Consider the following 21,812-nt stretch of genomic DNA (forward strand, 5'->3'; position numbering starts at 1 on the left):
TTGGTTCCTACAAGCCTCTGGTTTTATTTATGCTTCTATTTAAAGACATTTTATTGAATATTTATTGTAAATATGATTACTACATGTTGTGTATATATATTATTGTGTCTAATCCATTTGGGCTTCTGTAACAAAATATCACAGATTGGGTAGCTTATGAAAAGCCAAAATTTATTTCTCCCAGTTCTCCCAGCTTGTAGTTCAGGCAGGTGCCAGCATGGTTGCACCATGCAAAGGAGGGCCATCTTTGGATTACAGACTTCTTGTGTTTTTACATGGCAGGAGGGGCTAGAGAGCTCTGCAGGGTTCTTTTTAGCATTTTGAACAGCACTGGTCCTTTTTATGAGGACTCCATCCTCAGGAGTTAAGCAGCTCCCAAAGACCATCACAGTGAGCACAGGATTTCAACATATAAGATTGGACAGGACAACACAAACAATCAAACAATAGCATGTTGATTCATTGAACTAATTAACATTGAACTCATGGCCAAGGGTACTCATGCCTGAATGAACCCTACTGAACAGGTATTTTTTTAGTAAGACACATCTCAGTAAAAGCAGAACTTCAAGCACTGTACTTGGAGGCCATTTTAAATAGTGAAATCAGCAACAAATGGCACAAAAAAGGCAAAAAAGAGAAAAAGACACTAAATAAACTGCAAAAAAGACATTCATTTACAGTATAAGAGCCAAAATAAGAATGCAGAGCACAGTTTTGTTCAATCGTAGATAGGAATCTGGGCTGTCAGGCAACTCAAATTTTTCACATCTCTGCACATTTCTGTGAATTACTTGTGAAACATCTCTTGTATTGATTTTCAAATTACAAGTAAATTTTAGCGAGTAAGCAAATTTGCAAATACACTATTAGTGAATAAAGAGGACTGACTCAAGTTAAATGCATACTGATTTTCACAATGGCTTTCTCACACACTGTCTCATGCAAAATGATATGTGTGTGTGTATGTGTATATAATGTATGTATATATATGTATATATGTACATATATATACAATTCTTTTCTAATGTATGTGTGTGTGTGTGTGTGTATATATATATATACATATATATGTATATATATATGTGTGTATATATATATATATATATATATATATATATATATATATATAAAATTCTTTTCTAAAAAAATATATGGGGTGCCTGGGTGGCTCAGTTGGTTAAGCATCCGACTCTAGATTTCAGCTCAGATCATGATCTCATGGTTTGTGAGTTCCAGGCCCACATCAGGGTCCACACTGGTAGGGACTCTCTCTCCCTCTCTCCCTCTCTCTGCACCTCCACAGCTCACTCTTTCTCTCTCTCCCCAAGTAAATAAATAAAATTTGAAAAAAAAAGTAGATCATCTGGGCTAAATTGGGGACACTAATGTTGACATTACTATCCTAAAACAAAGACCACACATAAACATACATATAAAATCTAGCATCATCTCCCGCAAAATGGCAGTGTTCCGTTTTTCAGTTTAAATGGAAGCTCGCCCTTGGACAAGCCAAAAGGTGTCTTCATATGTACAACTTTCAATCAACTTATTAATTCCTAAATATTAATGTCAAGCAAGGATCATAAAACATTTGAAAACAACTGCAATATGAAATAGATCAAGATGAACTAAGGAAAAAATACTTTACAAAAGGTAATGTGAGAAAATAAGACTTAAAAATTCTAAGGATTAACGTTTGAGAAGTCAAAGCTACTTTATATGTTAAAAGGGAAAAAAAGACTTAGAAAGCACAGAGTTAAAGGGATGGTAAAATAAACCCACTTAGACACATATTGTGAAATTTGAAAACATTAAAAATAAAGTTCCCAAAATTTCAAAGCACGGACAACAAGCAACCTTCAAGCAAATAAGAACAAACATCCATTGGATTTCTTTTCAGGTGACTGAATTCCAGAGTACAATAAATTAATGCTAATGAAGTTCTGAGGTAAATGATTTTTGAACTAGAGGTTTATAATTAGCCAACTTATTCATGAAATATGAAGTTAGAACAAATATATTTTCATAAATAGAAAGAATGATGAAGTCTAACTCCGCATACCCTTCTTTCAGTAGTTACTTGAGGATATGCTCAGGCAATATAGGAAACTAAGAGACTAGAAGACAGAGATCCAAGAATTTGTAGATCTGACCCAGATGAGTGGGTGATGAAGAAAGTGCCAAAAATGGCATAGAAAAGAAAGGGCTCTGGGAGGGAAGACCTTAGGCAGGAAATTGGTAGGAGTTTGGAGATTTGCCTCTAAAGACAGGAGTTTAGATTTTAAATAGCCAACAAAGATAAAATGAAGAAAAAAAATCTAAGAAAGTAATTACTCAAATGAAAAACCTGAGAAAAAGGCCCTCAATAAACCATATCCCAATACTTTGTTGTTCAGTGAAAAATATTCATAGTAATAAAAGTATAAGCACATTTATAGATTTTCATCCTATAGAATCAGCTTTTAGCCAAGGCATGAAAGGTTTATTTATGGTTACAGAGTAGAATATATATGCTCTTAACACACCCAATATAAAAGTAAAGTAATAGGGAGGCAGAAAAGTGAGAGAGCCATAAAGTGACTTCAGGGACACCATGCCTTTTCCACAGCAGGTGCAGTGGAGTAAAGGTGAGAAGAGATTGTGAATATGGGTGAAGTCAATGAACTAAGTCTTCATTTATGATAGCAAAAATGAAATAGGTAGATGATAAAATAATAAGTCAACTAATAATACTCACCAGAGTAAGTAGAAATGGGGAAAAAAGCTAAGAGTGACTTGATCTATTAATGAAATATTATATAACCATTAAAAATTATAAAGAGCACTTCATAGATCTCAATGGAATGAGCTCTTAGATGTTACTAAGTAACAACAATTCAGGCACATATGTAGTAAACCACTATTTGTGTAATAAAACGTGAAAAGGTGTATGTATGATATGTATATGTATATGTATATGTATATGTATATGTATATGTATATGTGTATACCTGGAATGCAACACAAGACACATTTTTTTTCCTTTGAGAAGATAATTGGGTGTTTGAGAAACAGTGGCAGAAGGTTATCCTTCTGAAATTTTTAAATGTTGAATCATGTGAGTGTGTATTCTAAAAATAAAAATGAAGGGGCGCCTGGGTGGCGCAGTTGGTTAAGCGTCTGACTTCAGCCAGGTCACGATCTCGCGGTCCGTGAGTTCGAGCCCCGCGTCAGGCTCTGGGCTGATGGCTCAGAGCCTGGAGCCTGTTTCCCATTCTGTGTCTCCCTCTCTCTCTGCCCCTCCCCCGTTCATGCTCTGTCTCTCTCTGTCCCAAAAATAAATAAACGTTGAAAAAAAAAATAAAAATGAAATTTTAAAAATTAATTCATTCTGGAAATAATTAATGGAGACAGAAAAAGGTAGACTAAGGGACTCCTGCTTTTTTAATTACAAAATATTCACATGTTTTATTTTTAAAACTGTCTGTATATCACAGACACACAGACGCAAACACTGAATTGTTTGCCTTTCATTGTCTGCCTAATGAATTCTTAACAATTTTGCACAATTCTGGTAAAGCAAATTATCTGTGAATTTTTTCCTGCCAAACACCAGCTCCCTGCAGAGTTTCAGTTCTACCATAGGAACCATTTACTCATCACTGTTACAGCATTTTTCTTTCATATTTTATTATTTAGTTACAAGCTTGCCTCCTCCACTAGATCAAGTGGTCCTCTAAGTCAAGAACTATTCTTTGTATCTCCAGACCTTTGATGCCTCATGCCTTCTAAATTCCATGCTGCTTGCCTTTTGAATTAATTGTTTCTAGTACTGAAGGGCCAGTCTATTTCCCTAAGTGGGGAAATGCTCCTAGAACACATAGGGGAGCAGAAGCAAGCTGAGAGGTGTTTGAATACAGTTAATTGAAAATGGGAGCCACTCTAGAGGTCAAAGGACAGTATAGCTAGTTTAGGATGGGTAAGGTGGGTAGGTTAACATTCTTCCTGTCATTGAGGCTATAGAAGAAACAGTACAGTTTGGAGACATAAAATCAGTGATTGTGAAAGAAAAGTGAGTGGGGGGAGAAAAGTGGTGTCTGGGTAGAGGAAAGAAGAGAGGTCTCAGGAAAATCACAAAAACATATATATTTTATACGCTTGGGAACAAAGTTGGAAAGAGATTATTATAAGTATCAAAGTTCAAAGTCAAGGATAGGGGACCGTGGTCAGAATACTAGCAAAGATCATGATTTGGCAAAAGCACTGATCCTCTTGTCCCTCTTCTTAGCCCGTTACTTCTGACTGCTTGGTAAATATATATGAACTGTTACCTGACATTAGTAGGCCTTTGCCATCTGGTTTACATCCATGATTTACATAGTGTGTGTCACTTCTCTTTTCTGTGTATCCTACTTTGAATCTATACAAAAAACTACTTGCTTTATTCTGAGCATACAATCAAGGACTATGTCTTTGCACATCTTGACATTCTTTTCAGTTCGCCAAGTAATTTTTGAGCACCCGCTGTGATTAGGAACGTACTATATGCTAGAAAAAAATGACCTACAACTTACCATGTCTTAAGTACTTACTAGGTGCCATCCCAAATCCCCCTTTAAGGCATAATACAGGATGTCTCATTATATTACAAATTTAATACGTTGAAACCAATATAGTATTCTCATTTTATTTATGACAAAACAGAGGTTCAGAAATGTTAAGTAATTTGCCAACCCCACATGACTAGAAAGTGGCTGAGATGGACTTGTATCTGTCTGTTGAATATCACACTTCTTTTGTGAATTCCTACTAATGATAATAAGTCCAATTCTAATGTGTCTTCTCAATGAGCCTTCCTGATGTCCACAACCCCCAACCAAAGATGACCATAGATGCTTCTGCCTCATTTATTATAATTTTAAGATTCTAATTTATGCTATATGTTTTTGTGTATCTGTCTTAAATTTTCTACCATATTTTGTGTTTCTTGAAGGAAAAAAAAAACAACTCCTATAAGATTGGAAATATTCTTTCTCTTGTGGAAACATTTCATTGTTCAATGAGACTCTCTGAGTAATTTGATAGATTAGAAAAGGTCAATATTCTACACATGTCCTTAACTGCATAACAAAGTTCTCTATTAAACTGTTAAAAAATGGCATTATTGATAGTTTTCCAAAAGTTTTATTCTTCTTAGTGATTTATATTCTGCTTCAGTTCCTTCATACCAATTATATTATAGAGTGTCAAAGAATTTCTAGCACATTCCTAATTTGGAGGCTTTACAGCAGCACTTTGAGAGCTAAAGAAAGCTTACTAGAGAAGTGAGGAAAAAAGTATTAGTCAAATAGTCACCAAAATTAAAAACACTGATAATAAAACCCAGGTGAAAGTATGTACTGTCATGACCAGTTCTAGCACTACATAAAAATAAAAACGTGAAGTAGGCAAAATGACGATAATCCTGTCAGGGCAATAGCAAGCATTTTAGAACATAAAGATGTCATACCAATCATTAAAAAGTCTTAATTGTATTCTTACAAAGTGTTGGAACCTCTAGCCAAATGAACAGACACAATTAAAATTTTGAAGATGCGGCATCATAAAATGTACAATGGGCATCACTTTGTAGAGCTTCAGACAGTTTTAATTATTTGTCTTTGTACAGAGTTCACAGAAGTAAATCTGCTCTATGTTTCTGTAAAAGTAATCATGTTCCGGCAATAATAGCCTGATTGAAGTATATCTTTTCTCAGAGGTACTATTCTGACTTGCAAAAATTTAAGGATTGGTTAGAGAATTTAGAGAATTTATTCTTGAACATGTTAAAGTAATTCAGGGTCAACAACACTTTTGAACTCCCATGAGGTTTCTTAAAATCGTCCTGGCTGTGTGCTTAAATACATAAAAACAAACATTCTCAGCAATTAACTGGACATTGTGGGATAAATGCAATGAGCAAGAAATTCAGTGCCACTTCCATTAGTGCTAATGAGAATTGGGTAGTTAATTCTCCAGCACTTCTCTGAATTTTCAACTTGTCTGTTAGGTCTATTCCAAAGCATTTACTTCTTCACCTATCCCTACCCCATGACAATTGTCACTTACCTCAGTAATGAAGGATTTGGCAGTAGCAGGATTCATAACAAGGATGGCTCGCCTAAGAGTGTCTCGATAGCGATTCAATTCTTCTATTCTCAAGGTGTCAAAGAGAGTGGTGATCATTTTATTGATGTTGTTTTCTACCTTCTGCAGTGCAACATCCATTCCCTGCTGAGATACTTTGTCCAAAAACTCCTGTATTCCACGGATATCTAGGAACATCAAAAGCACATCGAAATGTGAATTAGAACACAAAAGGTAGATAAAAGCTATTTCACTCAAACCAAAATGCAGTTTATTGTTCCACATTGTAGACTATTTAAAACTACTAACTGAGTAGCTGATAGAGCTCTCAAATGTATTTTAGGTTTAGTACAATATAATGTGTTTATGTGAAAAATGCAGGCATTATTATTTTTAATTTTTTGTTTATTCATTTTTGAAACAGAGAGAGACAGAGAGAGCAGGGGAAGGGCAGAGAGAGAGGGAGAAAAAGAATTCGAAGCAGGCTCTAGGCTCTGAGCTTTCAGCACGGATCCCAATGGAGGGCTCCAACCCACAAACCGCGAGATCATGACCTGAGTCGAAGTGGGCCGCTTAACCGACTGAGCCACCCAGGCGCCCCAGGAATTATTTTTTAAATGAATTGCTTTGTCTCCACTGAGCGTTTTAAATTATCTCACCTCTACCAAAATCTTAGGACTGGGTAGAGGGAAGTAGTTGAGGAAGACTGTCATTTGTCTATTTATTTTGCTCAGCATTCACGAGTGATATTAACTTTAGATAAAATATGAATATCATTAATGGCAGATGACTCTAAATCAAAATTACTACCAGTTCTAGAAACAGACAATAATATTACTAAGACTTGACATTGACAATCTAAATAGAAAGAGGGTTTTGAGAGGTTATCTTCTAAGCGTTACAGGTCATTTAGACCACAAATAAAGTAGCCATTCTTTTGTCATTTTATGAGTACCACTTCCTTAGCTCAAATACTGCAAACCTGGTAGGAGATAGTTCTCTTTTCAGGAGTATGAGGGATGTACTTTGTCTATAAGATATATTTTAACAAAATATTCACACACCAAGTCCAAAATAAGCAAAGTTCTAAAAGATTATCAAATGAAAACTATCTCTATTTCATATTTAAATAAAAGGATCAAATCCATTCTAAAAAAAAGGGTTTAAAGATTGTATTTTGATGTATATTTAAGTAACAATAAGTGTCTGAAATGCTACAAATATTTCTTCATACCACATTGGCTGTTTATAGAAGGGATCTGAACTTTACAATCTTAATATAGCAGATTTGCTTTAATGATATAATAAACTATATTTTTCTCTATATATCTATGGCTTAGAGTGTTTTGAGGGAATAAAAAACTGGTGAAAGATAAGAAGTAAATAGAATTGTAGGTTGCTTATTATGAATGGACTATACTTCAATATTCCCAATTGTACATGTTTGCATGCATGTAAAATTTGTCTCTCAAGGGCAATAATTAGCTCGTGTGTTTTTCATACATTAACAATTAAAACAATATGTAAGCCCGTAGAATTAGAAAACAAATAGCTACAAATTTGGAAACCAATATTTGCTCATACTGAAAGTTTATACTTGGCAGGGTTACAAATTAATAAAAATAACTTGCTTTCTTTTTATGATTAGTTTTATTTTAAAACAATTCTATAAATAGTATATGCTATCTAGTGAATCTAAAACTCTTAAAATAGATTACTGTATAAATTCTTCATTATATATCTCATTCCTTGTTATATTATAAATCCAGGATATCAGAATCATAAAGCTTGACAGAACAAAGCCTCATCTAGAGCACAAGAGATGTAAAAGCAAGAATAATATATTAATAATTAATTATGTACTCATTAAGTGTCCAAGTCAGGAAGTACCTGAGGGTTTAAAATACTCAAGTATGGATTAAACAAAAGGTTAGATCTAAGGATATTTACAGATATAGGTAGACATATAATAGGACCATGTACACATTCAACAGGTGTTCTCAAACCTTGGTATGAATTAGAATCACCTCGGGAATCTTATTAAAAATACAGAAGCCTCGGACCCATCCCAGAACCAAATACCTTTACAATTTGCACCAAAGCAGATCCTTGATTTTCAATTGTAAGTAGTTGTTTCTTTATATTGAATCACTTAAACGTGCAGTTAAATGTAATACAAACCAAACAAGAAATACATTGAAATAAACAAAGATGCCCAGAAAACAGTGTGGCCAAATCTTAAGGTTCCAGATCAATTACGTTCTAGGAAATCTTCTGTTCACAGATATAACATACTGGTGCAATTTCATATCTTAACTTTGAGGGAAAAAAATGTTCCAAAATGCATTTATTGAATACAGATACAATGCTGTGTTCAAGGAACATAACAATGAATACCATTCCCCACAATGAAACAGACAGTAAGCAAGTAAACAAACTAATAAATACAAATCACACTAAGTTCTTGGGAAGCAACAATAAGGGTGATCTGGTAGATAATGACAGGGTGGCGAGGAGAATCGAGTTTAGTTATAATAGTCAAGGAAGGTTTCGCTGGAAAACTGGTACTTAAACTGATCTAAAACATGAGAAGCCATTACCCAAGCAAAGACGTAGGAAGAGATGATAGCATGATAAATGCCCAAGGCAGAGAAGAGTTTGTGTTTGAAGAACATAAAGGCTTCCAGTGTGGATGCACCCAAGTTAGTGAGGGGAGAACAGAGTGCAGATGTATGGATAGGGAGAGGCAGATTATGTGGTTCCTGGCGAGACACAGAAAGAAGCTTTGATTTTATTCTAAATACAGTTTTAATCTCTTAAAAGTTTAAGTAGAGGATCTAACTGGATGACAACCTATGTGTGAAAAATGAAAAGCGGTCTAAGTCTGAGAGTGACTTGTTTGATAGTATAACTCAAACGAGCTTATAAATAGTTTTCTCTTGATTTAAAACCATATGGCATTTTTTAGCTTTTATTTTGGCCAGAAAGTAAGTAATATGGCATATTGTTGTATAGCCCCAAAAGTGATGTGATACAAGATCGCTATTACAACTTTGCTTCCTTAGTCTGGAATTCCGGTTATCACTACCTAGATAATCTCTTCGTAAAATTTTCAAGTATTTTTTCTGATCTACTGTGTGTAAATTACAGTGGAGGGTCTAAAACACACCAGTTACTATTATTAACAATAATAGTACATAATCACTTATTAGGAGATCACCCTTCCCATGCGATAGAACCTAATTGTCTAAAATTTACTGTTGGCTAGTTACCCAAAATAGCAAGCATAATGTTTTAGACTCTTGAAATGCAGGAATTAAATAGTAACAGCTTTCCTTATTTAAGAATAATACCGAACACCCACGACATGTGGCAACTGGTAAGCTTAATATGAGAAGAATCTGAATCATGCTGTCTATTAGTTGCTGTATGGAAGCGTTATTAAAAGAGAGAGTGGGCCTTTGGTTTTAATAATTCATGAACATAATTAACCATCACAATTGTTCAGCTGTGTGTCTATTCCTTGACAAGAAATAAAAATAAAAGTCATAGAAAGAAAGAAGACAAGACATAGTGCCTTACTTCAAGAACTTCTAGGCCTGTGGGTGTGACTAAGTGCTATTCATTAACAATAGGAAGTTAAATATAGTTTCAGTTCAGTAATTCCAGTGATTACTGATTCTACTGACCAGATAATTCTAAAACAGCAAGTGGTAGAAGGCTCATTAACTAAGTTATTAAACATAAGATTAGGGAAAAAATTGCTTTTTTTCCCAGGCACTGTAAAGGAACTTGTGCTACATGAAATAATGACCTTCCAAAGAAGCCCAAATCCTAATCCCTGGAATCTGTGAATAAGTTATTCAGCAAAGAGGTTTAATGCTCTTGGTGGCATTAAGGTTGTTCATCCCCTGATCTTAAGATGGGGAGTATCTTGTATTATTGGGGTGGATCTGGTGATAACAGAGTCCTTAAAATTAGCAGAAAAAGGCAAAAGAGAGAGTCAAAGGGAGATCTGACTACTGAAGAATGAGTTGACCTTGGGGAAAGTTCAAAGAGATGTAACACTGTTGGCTTTGATGAAGGGGGAAGGAGAACTTCAGCAAAGAAATGTGGATGGTCTCTAGAAGCTAGAAAAGGCATAGAAGGTTCTCCCCAAGAGCCTCCAGAAAGGGACACAGACCAGCTGATATCTTGATTTTAGCCCAATGGGCTTCCATGTCAGCCTTCCAACCTATAGAACTGTAAAATAATAATTTGTGTTGTTAAAGCCTCTAAATTTGTGGTCATCTGTTACAGCAGGAATAGAAAACTAGTAGAGAAGTATACTTGAGTCTAGTCCTTAGGTCAGCACTTTTCAAATGGTCGTCCACTTAATTTAATTTTGTAATCATCTGGAAAACTTGTTGAAAAAGAAGTTTTCTGAGCTCCACCCCACTACAATAAAATAAAAACTCTAATGACAAAGCCCAGATATTTTCTCAGCTGAAGATTCTTAGGAAACCAGTTTGAGAACGAATGCTCCAATTTCTTACCCTTTCTTTCATAGGCTCCTATGAAAAAGCCATGAAGATTATGGATCCTCCTTTTCCCCATATATGTAGATACCAAAAACATTAGGCATACTGCCTAGATTATGGTCTCTTAGTCTGATCTGCTTGCTCCCCTTAAAGGTAGTTATTGGAGAACCTGGATTAGCATATCGTCACTGCTCTTAATGATTTTCTTTCTATTCATGCTACACTGGAAGGTAAAGAATAGATGTTCACATGTTAACTAGTAGTGTGTATTACATTTTGTTTAAATAGAGGCAAATTTTATTTATTTATTTATTTATTTATTTATTTATTTATTTATAAATGTTTATTTTCGAGAGAGAGGGACAGAGTGTGAGTTGGGGAGGGGCAGAGAGAGAGGGAGACACAGAGTCCGAAGCAGGCTCCAGGCTCTGAGCTGTCAGTACAGAGCTTGACGCGGGGCTTGAACCCATGAACCGTGAGATCATGACCTGAGCTGAAGTCTGGCGTTTAACCGACTGAGCCACCCAGGTGCCCCTAAATAGAGGCAAATTTTAAATAAAAATATCAAGAAATATAACAGACATGAATACCCTTCCCAATAACACTGAATTGGTTTCAGTTATTAATTAATCTAACTAGCTGTCTTTCAGGCCTAAGAAAAATGTAGTAAGCTATAGAAGATTGAATTTTCCAGGGAAGCAAACTCTGAGGTAAAGATGGAAGAACAGGATGTTTATTAAGAACAGCCTGCAGGAATAATGCTTCTGTAGCCAGTAAAGGGAGCAAGCGTCAGCAGAGGGAGAGTGGGGATACTGCTCAACCGAATCTGCCCAGACCCCTGGAAGTGGGATGCCCTCAGAGTTCTCTCACGTTAGGGCCAGTGGAAGGAGAAACTTGATCATCCTTCATGGGCTTCGGTTGGGTGGTTCTCCTCAGCTGAGGGCAATTCCTGGGAGGGTACTGAGCTGTCAGTGCTCTCACAGATTGGGGAATAAGTGCTTCAGTTCTGAAGGGGTGAGGGGGTTGGATGGCACAGGACAGAATGTATCCAGGAATTTTCCTTGCATTTATTGTTTTGGTTTTCAAGCTAATTTGACATTATAAGTAATTTGCCCTTATAAACCATTGCATCTTTCTTCTTTGAAACAATTATCTATGGAAAACACAGTACACTTGATGTCAGACAACCAGGTTCGGATCCTTACTTTTATGCCCACCTACCCTATGGACTTGGAACTAATTTCATAGTTGATGTCTGTTGTTTTTAGGTTCCCAGTATTTCTTCTCCTTTATTACAAATAACAAGACTTCATTTTTCATTTAAGAAACAAACCTGTCCCCATCCCTTGTATTCAACATTCTATTGTGTTCTATATTCTATTACTCGATGGTCATGTATCCCAGGATGGTCAATTTGAGCTCACCACATCCCTGGATAGTCACAGGATTCAAATGAGGACTGAGATTTGATATATGGATAATGAAAAGAAAAATCTCTTTTTTATATCACACGTGGTATGATGTACTTTTGGGACTGCGCAGCCAGTGTTGTTTAGAGAGAAGCTGAGAAAGAAGCCAATGTGTGAGGTAAAACAGAGGCAAGGCAGCTGTTCCTTAGACTTCTCAACTACATGAGTCAACGAAAAAAATTTTTTTTTTCTTTTTGCTCACTTAGTTTGAAGTAAATTCTTGTCCCTTTCAAGAGAAAGGGTATTGACTAATACAAAACCTTTTTTGTAAATATATGATAGTTTGGTGATGAAGGTAAAAACACAGTTCCTATCCGTGATATACATCCAGTTTAGTGCAGCAAAGGATAACTTACACAGGTAATTAGGATTCAGTGTAATTAATGCCAATAAAAGAAATGGAAGCCAGGAATGGAAACACAGGGTTAATAGCAACTAACTACACCTTACTGATGAAAAGAAACATGTTTAAACAAATCACTGGGTTGTTCTGATAAAAGGAAATAGGGCTTTGTGAAATATTAAAGCAGTTTATTAAGCACAAATTTCTAAGCAAGGTACATTTTCATTATCAAGACTTTATTAACCCAGTCAAAAGTCCCATTTGTTCTTAACTTTCTTCTGCTATCTTTTTCTGTGAAAAAAAATGAAAAAAGGAAATCTTTATAAGGACTAAAAGTTGACCGAGGTAACATCCTCAGAAGTTGACATTATAGCAACTGTCAACTTCTCTGACATCTGAATTGTGTAACCTATTCAGACCATTTCCCACAAAAAACTCTCCAAGAGGTAGTGGCTGATTGAAGCTCAATTATTTATTTTATTAAATTATGTAAAATAATGACTTTATCATGGTTACTAATGTGAGATTAAATGTAATCTCTATATTAAAAATGGTTTAAATTTAATTAGATTAGGATAGAGAAATCCCAGGCTATATTAGAATCTAATGTATAAATACATGTCCAAACTGACCCCCAAACCATTAGTATGATATCCTGTTGTACATTGCAAACCAGTGGTCAGCATCCAAATAGATCCCTTTTAGAATCAATTATTATGTGTCAAGAACTTTGAAAGAATGTTTGAGCAAGACAAAAAACAGTCCTTGCCCTCAAGGAGTTTGTTATTATACCATCTGATGATAACACAGGCCCTACAGTAGATAGAAGAATCTCACTTGACTACTCATTTTCCAAACTATAGTTGCAATTTAACTAAATTTAGTGACATTATCTGGAATATATCAGATGGCATTCCTCAAGATCATTATATTCAAATATCCAATTTAAAATACTGAATTTGGTAGGAAAAGAGATTTGTCACTAAGTCTCTGATTTTTTTTTTTTTCTCCTCTACTCATCTCTCTCCCTCATTTGAGTAGATTAGGCATATTTAATCATTTTGACCACTTAATGCATTGAAGACCTCACTTGGAGCAGGAGACTAGCACTGCATTCAGCCAATCCTGGAGTTTCTGAAATGATGACAGAATTCTGAGCATTAAAATTACTATGTAGAATCTTGTGACTTTTTTTTAGATAAAAAGGAATATGTCATGTCGCCAGATATGTGAGCTACATCATTGAGCTGAATGCCTTTTCCCAACATATGAATAGATAGCAAAGCATACTGTACAAAATGCCTCATTTCCTGAGAAAATAAGTCTTTCAACCACTGAGTGATCTAAAATTTTTTATTTAGAAGAACCCTTACTTCAAAGGGAGTTTAAGTCTCCACTGAGTATTTCCTTGCCATTTGTAGTGTATTTAGGAAAAAAAAAAGATAATATGCCATCTTAGATTTTGAGGTGATAGTCTAGCAACAGTGGCCCATCACTAAGATTTTCTATTTAATGAGAACTTACTATTTTAGCATTAGATCATAGTGTTTTAGTATGAGAGTCATCTTTACAGTAATGCTGATCAATAAGGACATTTGACTAAGAACAAATCCAAAGTAGTTCAATATATCATTTTTAACTACTCGGCCTAATACGTACTAAAGGAAAAGAAATAGTTCAATAAGATGCTTGGATTAATTATACGCTTATTGACGCACATTGAAGTAAATGAGAGAACTGAAAGTTGGAAAGTGGCCAAATGAGCAATAAACAGCTTTAAGACTGTCTAGAGAGATAGTTAATAATATTATAGTCATTAGACATTTGAAAAAAAAAACTCTCAGGGTAATTATAAACATTTGCAATCAATTAAGAGGAATGTGTCCATTTTACGGGCCTTGATTAAGCCTACATCAAGATGCATGGAATAAATGTTATTCCTTGGAATGCATTCATGAGGATGATCAGCCAGTGTTCATTTTAAAGGGGCTTAACATATGGCAATGTAATTGTAAGGAAAGGGTGATACACTGATGTACTTAATGGTAGTGTGTAAGTACCTCAGGTCACTCGATTATGTATTGACCCTTAATTTGGAATCATTAAACTAATGTTTTCAGAATTCAGGAGAGCCCATAAGTAACTCATTTAGTAATCCTTAGAGTTGAGTTTTGTTTTTCTTTTTTTTTTTCTTTGCTTTTGTGTCGACGGGTGTTAAAATATTTTATTTCTATATAAAGAGAAAAATGTATATTTCATTTAATCATTTCCATACTAAGATATTTTATCAACACCTATTATGCACTTTAAGGTCTCTGATTTTCAGAAGTACTCAGTTTAACAAATTAGAGCAGAAATTTACATATGGCCAAAAAACTTATTGTAAAAGAGAATATACTATCCTGGCACTAAGGAAAATGTCAGAAAGGTTGAAAACATAAATAAGTTCCAGCTAACCAAAATCAACCAACAAAAACAAATTCAAAGTAGAATTAATAGGTGTGTGTTTTAGAAATAATTTTAAATGTTGAATTATAAAGACAAGTACTTATAGTTTTAAAATATTTCATATATGTCAATTTAATATTAAATTAAAATTTAAAATTTAACTTAATTAAAATAAAATGATCTAATTAATGCTTAACTAAGTATTTTTTTTCTTATAAGCAAGGTTCCCTTAACTGGAAAAAGAAGAACATGGGTCCATATATGCCTACCCTTCACCCAGAGGTAATTCACCCATCACATAATTCAGGTTGGTGACTGAGAGTCCACCAAATGCCTGACCAAATTATTTGATTAAGGGAAGAGCAATGGACCCAAACATGGCCTGAGATTTGATGCATAGATACATACCTACATGTATGATATTTGCTATACAGACAAAGCAGGGAAAGGGTCTTTCTTTAGTGTAATAATCTGTAAGGATATGCTTGGAGTCACTAATGCCATCTCTCTTGCTTATGAATGAAACCAATACATAAACTGAAGTAGAGATTATGTAATAGATTATGGTAAAATATCTAATTACTTTCAATAAGTTCATGTCTCCATGTCATTACTGTAAAAAGCTGCTTAGATCCCTGTCATTGTATTACACTTCTAGTCTTCATAACTTGATCCATCTAATAGATGTATCAATAGATCAAATCCAGTATTGGGCTGTGGGACCAATATTGTTTTAGGTAAAGGATATTAAAGAACTCAAGTAGTTCATTCACTAATGCACCCTTCAATTTCACTCCATATGTCACTCTGGTAAATCAGTTCTATTCAGTCCTCCCGGCTATGAAATTCAACTTTTCTGTCATCAATACTCTCAGAATGGAATCCTCCCATTAAAGCAATATATCTGCTTTTATTCTACTTTAAGAACTACCTACTTCTATAGCTTTCTATAACTTTATGGTTTCTGTATATTGTCAGTTCCTTGATTCTGGAATCTAGCCATTGGCTAGTGCATTCAACTAATTCCTTGCATACACCTCTCTGATAGTGAGCCTACCCTGGACTACTACCAATTGCTTTTAATGAGCCTTCCTTAATATCATATTCCACCTAATTGACCAAACTTCCTCCTGGAGATTTGGTTGAAATCTAAGCAAATTGAGATGCAAAATTAGAAGGGTAATTTCCTGCAAAACATTTATCAATAAGTGAAGAAAATGAAAAGTGATACAATTATCTTTAAGTGATAAAGATTAAATTTTTTTTAAAACAGAAATTATTAAAAAAACCACAAAGTACAAGTGTGTGTTTTGTTTTGTTTTCCAAAAAAGAGAGGATTCACTCCGCTCTCTTAGGCAATAAGATAGCAGTTGGTGTATTGTATAAAAAGTAAATGTATCAGAGCATATACAAAGGTATTAAAAAACAAAATAGATAGGGATAAAGACATTTAGAAAAGTGGAATATTTGAAAAGCACAACACATTGAAATTGGGAAATTGCTCATGTTGAAAATGGTACTTATGCAGTAGAATACTAAGAAGGGTTCAGGGGGCATATTCATTTTCTTCACTTATTGATAAATGATTTTGAGCAAAATCATTCTCATTTTATATTATCCAAAATGGATCATTTTGTCCAATATTAGTGTTTTAAGTTTCACATAAAGAAAGTTTTTTTGACAGCTAGAAATACCCATTGTACAAATGTGAAATAGGCTCCTTCAAAATATAATGCGTTCTTTCTCCCTTGGAATATTCTGGAAGGGGAAACAATGCTATGAATCAAAGATGCTGAAGGAAGAGGTCTACTGAAATTTCTTTCCAAATGCCTTCTAGAGGAACAAAGCTGACAGTATTGGAACCTCCTGGAGAGTGTTAAAATACTTATGTTGCTGATGCATACCTTGCAACATTTTTTTTTTTTTAGTGTTTATATATTTTTGGGAGGGGGTAGTCAGAGGATCTGAAGTACTCTGTGCTGGCAACAGAAATCCCAATATGGGGCTTGAACCCATGAGCAATGAGATCATGACCAGGCAAAGTCAGACATCTAATCAACTGAGCCACCCAGGCACCCTGCAACAATTCTGATTCCAGGAGCCTGTGATGGGACTCAGGTTTTCTGATGATTAAAAAGCTCTTCTAGTCATTTTGATCTATTATAAAATTCAGGTTCTAGGAGTCTACTACATTCAATTTTAAATGAATTTTTTCTATGACTCCATAATCTCTAAATGATCTTGATTCAGTTACACTATTTAGTTTAAAACTTCTGCTTTTACCCCTTTTTCCTTTTTTCTTCTTCAAATATCTGATGAATTAGTGTGTCTTTTAAGTTTTGGCTGAGATATAATTTACATACAATAAAACAAACAGACCTTACCTGTGTAGTTCAAAGAGAATTTATTGTATTGCCCTGTAACTACCACTAAAAACAAGATATTGAATATTTGTGTTATCATGAAAGGTTATCTTGTGTTCTTTTCCAGTCTACCCTGATTCAGAGATGCACCTACTTTCTAATTTGTATCCTCAATGTTAGTTTTAATGCCATAGAACAGAGATTGGTAAACAATTTCTTAAAAGGGCCAGATTGTAATATTTTAGGCTTTTGGGTTTTGTTTCTATTGCAACTGCTCAACTCTGCTATTGTAGCTCAAAAGCAGACATAGAGAACATGTAAACAAATGAACATGTTGTGTTCCAATAAAACTTTATTTACAAAAACAAGTTTCAGGCCCAATAGTAGGTTCCTAACCCTTGAGATAGACAATAAAGACAGAATATATTGACTGCCCTCAGTCTGTGCCTCCTAAACTAGAGCTGGACTCAAATATTGTATATGAATTGAGAACTCAGAACTACTAGTTGGCAAGAAGTCATATTGAAGGCCCTACTGATGTATGTCTCACTCAGGGGTCCAAGCAATGTAACACTTCCTTCCTCTCTTTTCTAACCTCCATCTCTCCATCCCTACTCCCACACCAGGAACGTCATATACACTTCCAGAACTATTGTTCTTATATGAACATTACCTCCTTCCTGAAGACATGCGTCACTCATTAGGGGTGGCAATGAGAACTTGTTTAAGTAAATGTCAGCAGCAGAAAATGTAGTACTTTATTGAGATATCTCTAAAGTGAGGCTACTTTTAGTAATATGGGGGAGCCATATGGAGCCATACCCGGACTTGTTACTGAAGTATACCTACAGGTAGTTTTCCCTATGATCAGAGCCATCCAATTAGAATTTTTTTCCCCTAAATTTCACTGAAGTGATCAATGGTACCACTTCATCCTTAGAAGTCAGTCAGGTCAGCCTAAACCACTGGCCATGGTAGTTATACATGACAGAATTTCTCCTTGTGAGACAGGCAGACTCTTTGCAATCACAAATAAATTCTATTTACTTGGATCAAAGCCTCTGGCCAAGTAAAATGGTTTATGCAGAAATTTAAGGAGGAAGCTCTGTGACTTTTTAAAGTAGAGTCTTGACAGTTCATGGGATTTATTTAAGTCCTGGACCCTGAGGGGCATAGTTGAGATCAATCTTGCTCATTAAAATCTTGTTTATAGTATCTTTAAATAAATGCAGAGGAGACAAATTGAATAGATTTGATCCTATTTCCTGTCAGTAAGATTAACCAGAGTGGTCTTAGGACTGGCATATTTAGGGGGAAATTTGCCAGAAGTCAACAATGTTGTAGAAGCAAAGAATGAATATTTTCGGGAGACAATTTCCATAGGTTTCATGTCTTATTGTGCATTATGGAAGGAGCAGCTCTCCCTAGATAAGACAGGTTTATTTACAATGAAGATAGTGTCTTTTTTTTGGGACATATACCGAGCATGTTTACTTAGAAGCCCATCATAAAAGATACATATTCCCTAAGCCAGGGGTTTCTTAGCTGTCATATGAGCCCGTTTCATGTATAGCACCCGCCTGAGTGGCTCCACATAGCCCTGTGAGACATGAGGTCAAGAGGAACCAACATTAACTTGAGGCTCATGCTGCCTGCTTCACTATGAGTATTAAAGTCCTCTTTCTCTCTAAAGGAGTATAGTGCTTACTGCCAGTACCCATGAAATTGATGCAAGCTCACACAAGTTAGCTTGTAAGTAGGGTAAAATCTCAGATGCCTTGTAGTTCTTGACGATATTATATAACAGCCCCAAGAGGTAAGAGAGGCTGAAAAAATGTAGTTTTTCAACTGGAAGTATTGGTCTCTCAAATAAACTTGGCATTTTGTTGGCAAATCTGAAAGGAAGGAAGGTTATTTTGCAGGCAAGTACCTGTTTGTGCTGATGAATCAGCTACTTTGGCCCAATGGCTGTCCTGTTTCCATACTTCCAATGATAACCAAATCTTCCAAACTGACATACAGTATTTTTTTCCTTGAATGATACTAATATGTTAAAGATCTGCAGGCTTGATGTCATTGTCTCTCTTTAATAATGATGATTCTATGTATTTCTTTTGTAATTTTTAAAAAAAATTACAGTTTGTCAGAAATTAATCTTATCCTTATTTCTACAGCATCAAAATACTCTTAATGGTTGAAAGCAAGGACTACATATGAGACTATCATTGTTTGAATTCAGGCTTCTCGACTTATTTGCAAGTTACCTGATGTTCTTTTCACTTGCAAAAATCATCATCATCATCACCATCACGTCATTATCTACTGCAGCAGGCTGCTGGGCAGCTATGAGGCTTAAATGAGATGATACATGCAAGGCACTTGGAATAGACCCTGGGTATAATAAATGCTCTCTGTAAGATTAGCCCTATTAATTATATTCTTGGGTAATAGTTCATTAAATTTCAGCTCAGATACTACCTTAGTTGTGTTTTGTGAGCAAGTTACTCAGTTTTTCCCCCCTGTTTTCCTATTTGTAAAATTGTGATAATAGTATTACCAACTTCATAGAGCTTTTGAGATTACATGAGCTAATGTAAAATACTTTAGGGCCTGGCCAATTAAACACTCAGAGATAATATTTTTAATATTTTTCTTGCTGGAATACTTGTTCACACTTTCTGTTTGAGTGACTGTCTCTCATACACTGTGAAAGTTAGCTAGCATTTTGAGGCAACATTCAAGGTTAAAGTCCACACGTAAAGCCTTCTTTGATCACTGCTACCAAAAATTCAACACCTTCTTCATTACACATCATTTGCATTCACTTTACACCATTCATGAGACTTAACACACTATTTTTTCGATTAAAAGGGTCATAAATATTTTACCTCTTTTGTTAATTGTAAGCTTCTTAAAGGCTAAGACTACATTCTGTAAAACTTTTTATCTCATATTTTGCATTGCACTAAGCAAGTGAGCAATGAATATTTCTTAAATGACACAGTTTTTAAAAAGCTCAACACTTCCTAAACTCTTTCAAGCCTTTTAAAAATGTCTTGAATCAATCCATTCAAATAAAGTTTCCACATTTTTTTTTTCCGGTTTCATCCATTTACTTAGAATCAAAGACTTGAATTTTCTTTGTTAAGGAATTTAAAGTAGCCTTTTATACTGTGCCCTTAATCATAATTAACTGCTTTTGAAAAAAGTGTTTCTCTAATTAACTGGATATAGAAGCCTATTCTTTTTTTTTCTTATTTTTCAAGTATATTTTTATAAGCAAAATACATCTTCAATAACATTTGGCTCCAGTAGGCTGACTTATTTCATCCACAGATGATGCTTAATCCATTCCTTAATGAAAGCAATTCCTGATAACCAAGATAAAAGTCAAGTATAATTCCAATGTTTGAACTTAAAATGATGACATTGATGAATGGATATGTAAATACATGTAGCCCTCTTCAAGGTAGAAGGTATTTGGATAGCTTGATGTTTATTTTGGACTCTAGCCCAGTTCTTTACCAGCAAGATTTATTGTGATTATCAAAGTGAAATTTTCTTTTATTAAACAAGAGTATTACTGGAAATAATTTTAAGGATACAAGCAGGGTGATTTTTCATGAATTATTAAATTAAAAAGTAAGTCAAAAGCAAGTGTATCATCAGAGTAAAAGAAAATACTTTTTTTTTTAGTATTATTATTTCTAAAACAAACCTGCTTCTAACAGAGGACTCAGTCATACACTGCATTTATAGCCATCTTATTTACTTAAAGGAAAATAGTGGAAAAGAGAATAAGGCACTTCACATGTATGTAAACGATTCTCTATGACTATGAATTTTGTGTACATTTTCAAAGACATTTACCTTATCAGTAATAAAAATGTCTTCTCTTATAAGAATTTCCTAACTGTAATCCATGTAAGGACTTGGAAACAAGATGGCAAGGGATATTCTTTCCTCATGGATATTTATAATGAGAGAGTAAAAATCTCATTTTAATGTTGTAAAAAACTTTCATCAAAAATCACTTTTCTGTTCTTTATATTATTGAACTATTCTGACAGGACTAACTAAAAAATGTCCCCCACGCCCCGTGCCAAGAAAGATTCACAGTTTAAAAATTAATTATTTCAAGTTATGCTTGAACGGAGATCATAAGAACACCATTCGAAAGGTCATAAAAAGAATAGATAACCTGACTGGAAAAAAACTGACAAAGGCATACTCAACATATTGTTTCCAGAGGTAGAGTTTACTGTGTCCACTAAGGAATCCTGTCAGGGAATTTCAAACTTGTGTCCCATCTTTACTTTTACTGATGAGCCAATTATGTTTTATTTTCTTTTTGTTTATTTTATTCATTTCAGTTTTGGTCTTCGTTCTGTGATCCCTAAATAATATGAACTAAGCAACAAAAATAAGGATTTCCGTCCTGGAGACAAGTCTGCTTCTAGAGAGTGCCATAGACTTCTGGCTGAAATCTACCCGTCAAGTTTAATTCTGCTCTGGCTGCCAAAACCCCATGAGACCTTTGAATATTTAGGGCTAAATGTAA

General features: G+C 34.7%; 1 protein-coding gene across 1 annotated transcript in view; it reads right to left on the bottom strand.

Annotated features, from left to right (window-relative positions):
* The window catches only part of GRID2 (glutamate ionotropic receptor delta type subunit 2), a 1,450,102-nt gene that overhangs the window by 666,310 nt on the left and 761,980 nt on the right, over positions 1 to 21,812 (bottom strand). The window contains exon 4 of the mRNA XM_043572183.1: positions 6,091 to 6,296. Coding sequence (XP_043428118.1) covers positions 6,091 to 6,296 — 206 coding nt within the window. The remainder of the gene's footprint in view (positions 1 to 6,090; positions 6,297 to 21,812) is intronic.

Source organism: Prionailurus bengalensis, chromosome B1 (genome assembly GCF_016509475.1).
Source record: "Prionailurus bengalensis isolate Pbe53 chromosome B1, Fcat_Pben_1.1_paternal_pri, whole genome shotgun sequence".
NCBI classification, from domain to species: domain Eukaryota; kingdom Metazoa; phylum Chordata; class Mammalia; order Carnivora; family Felidae; genus Prionailurus; species Prionailurus bengalensis.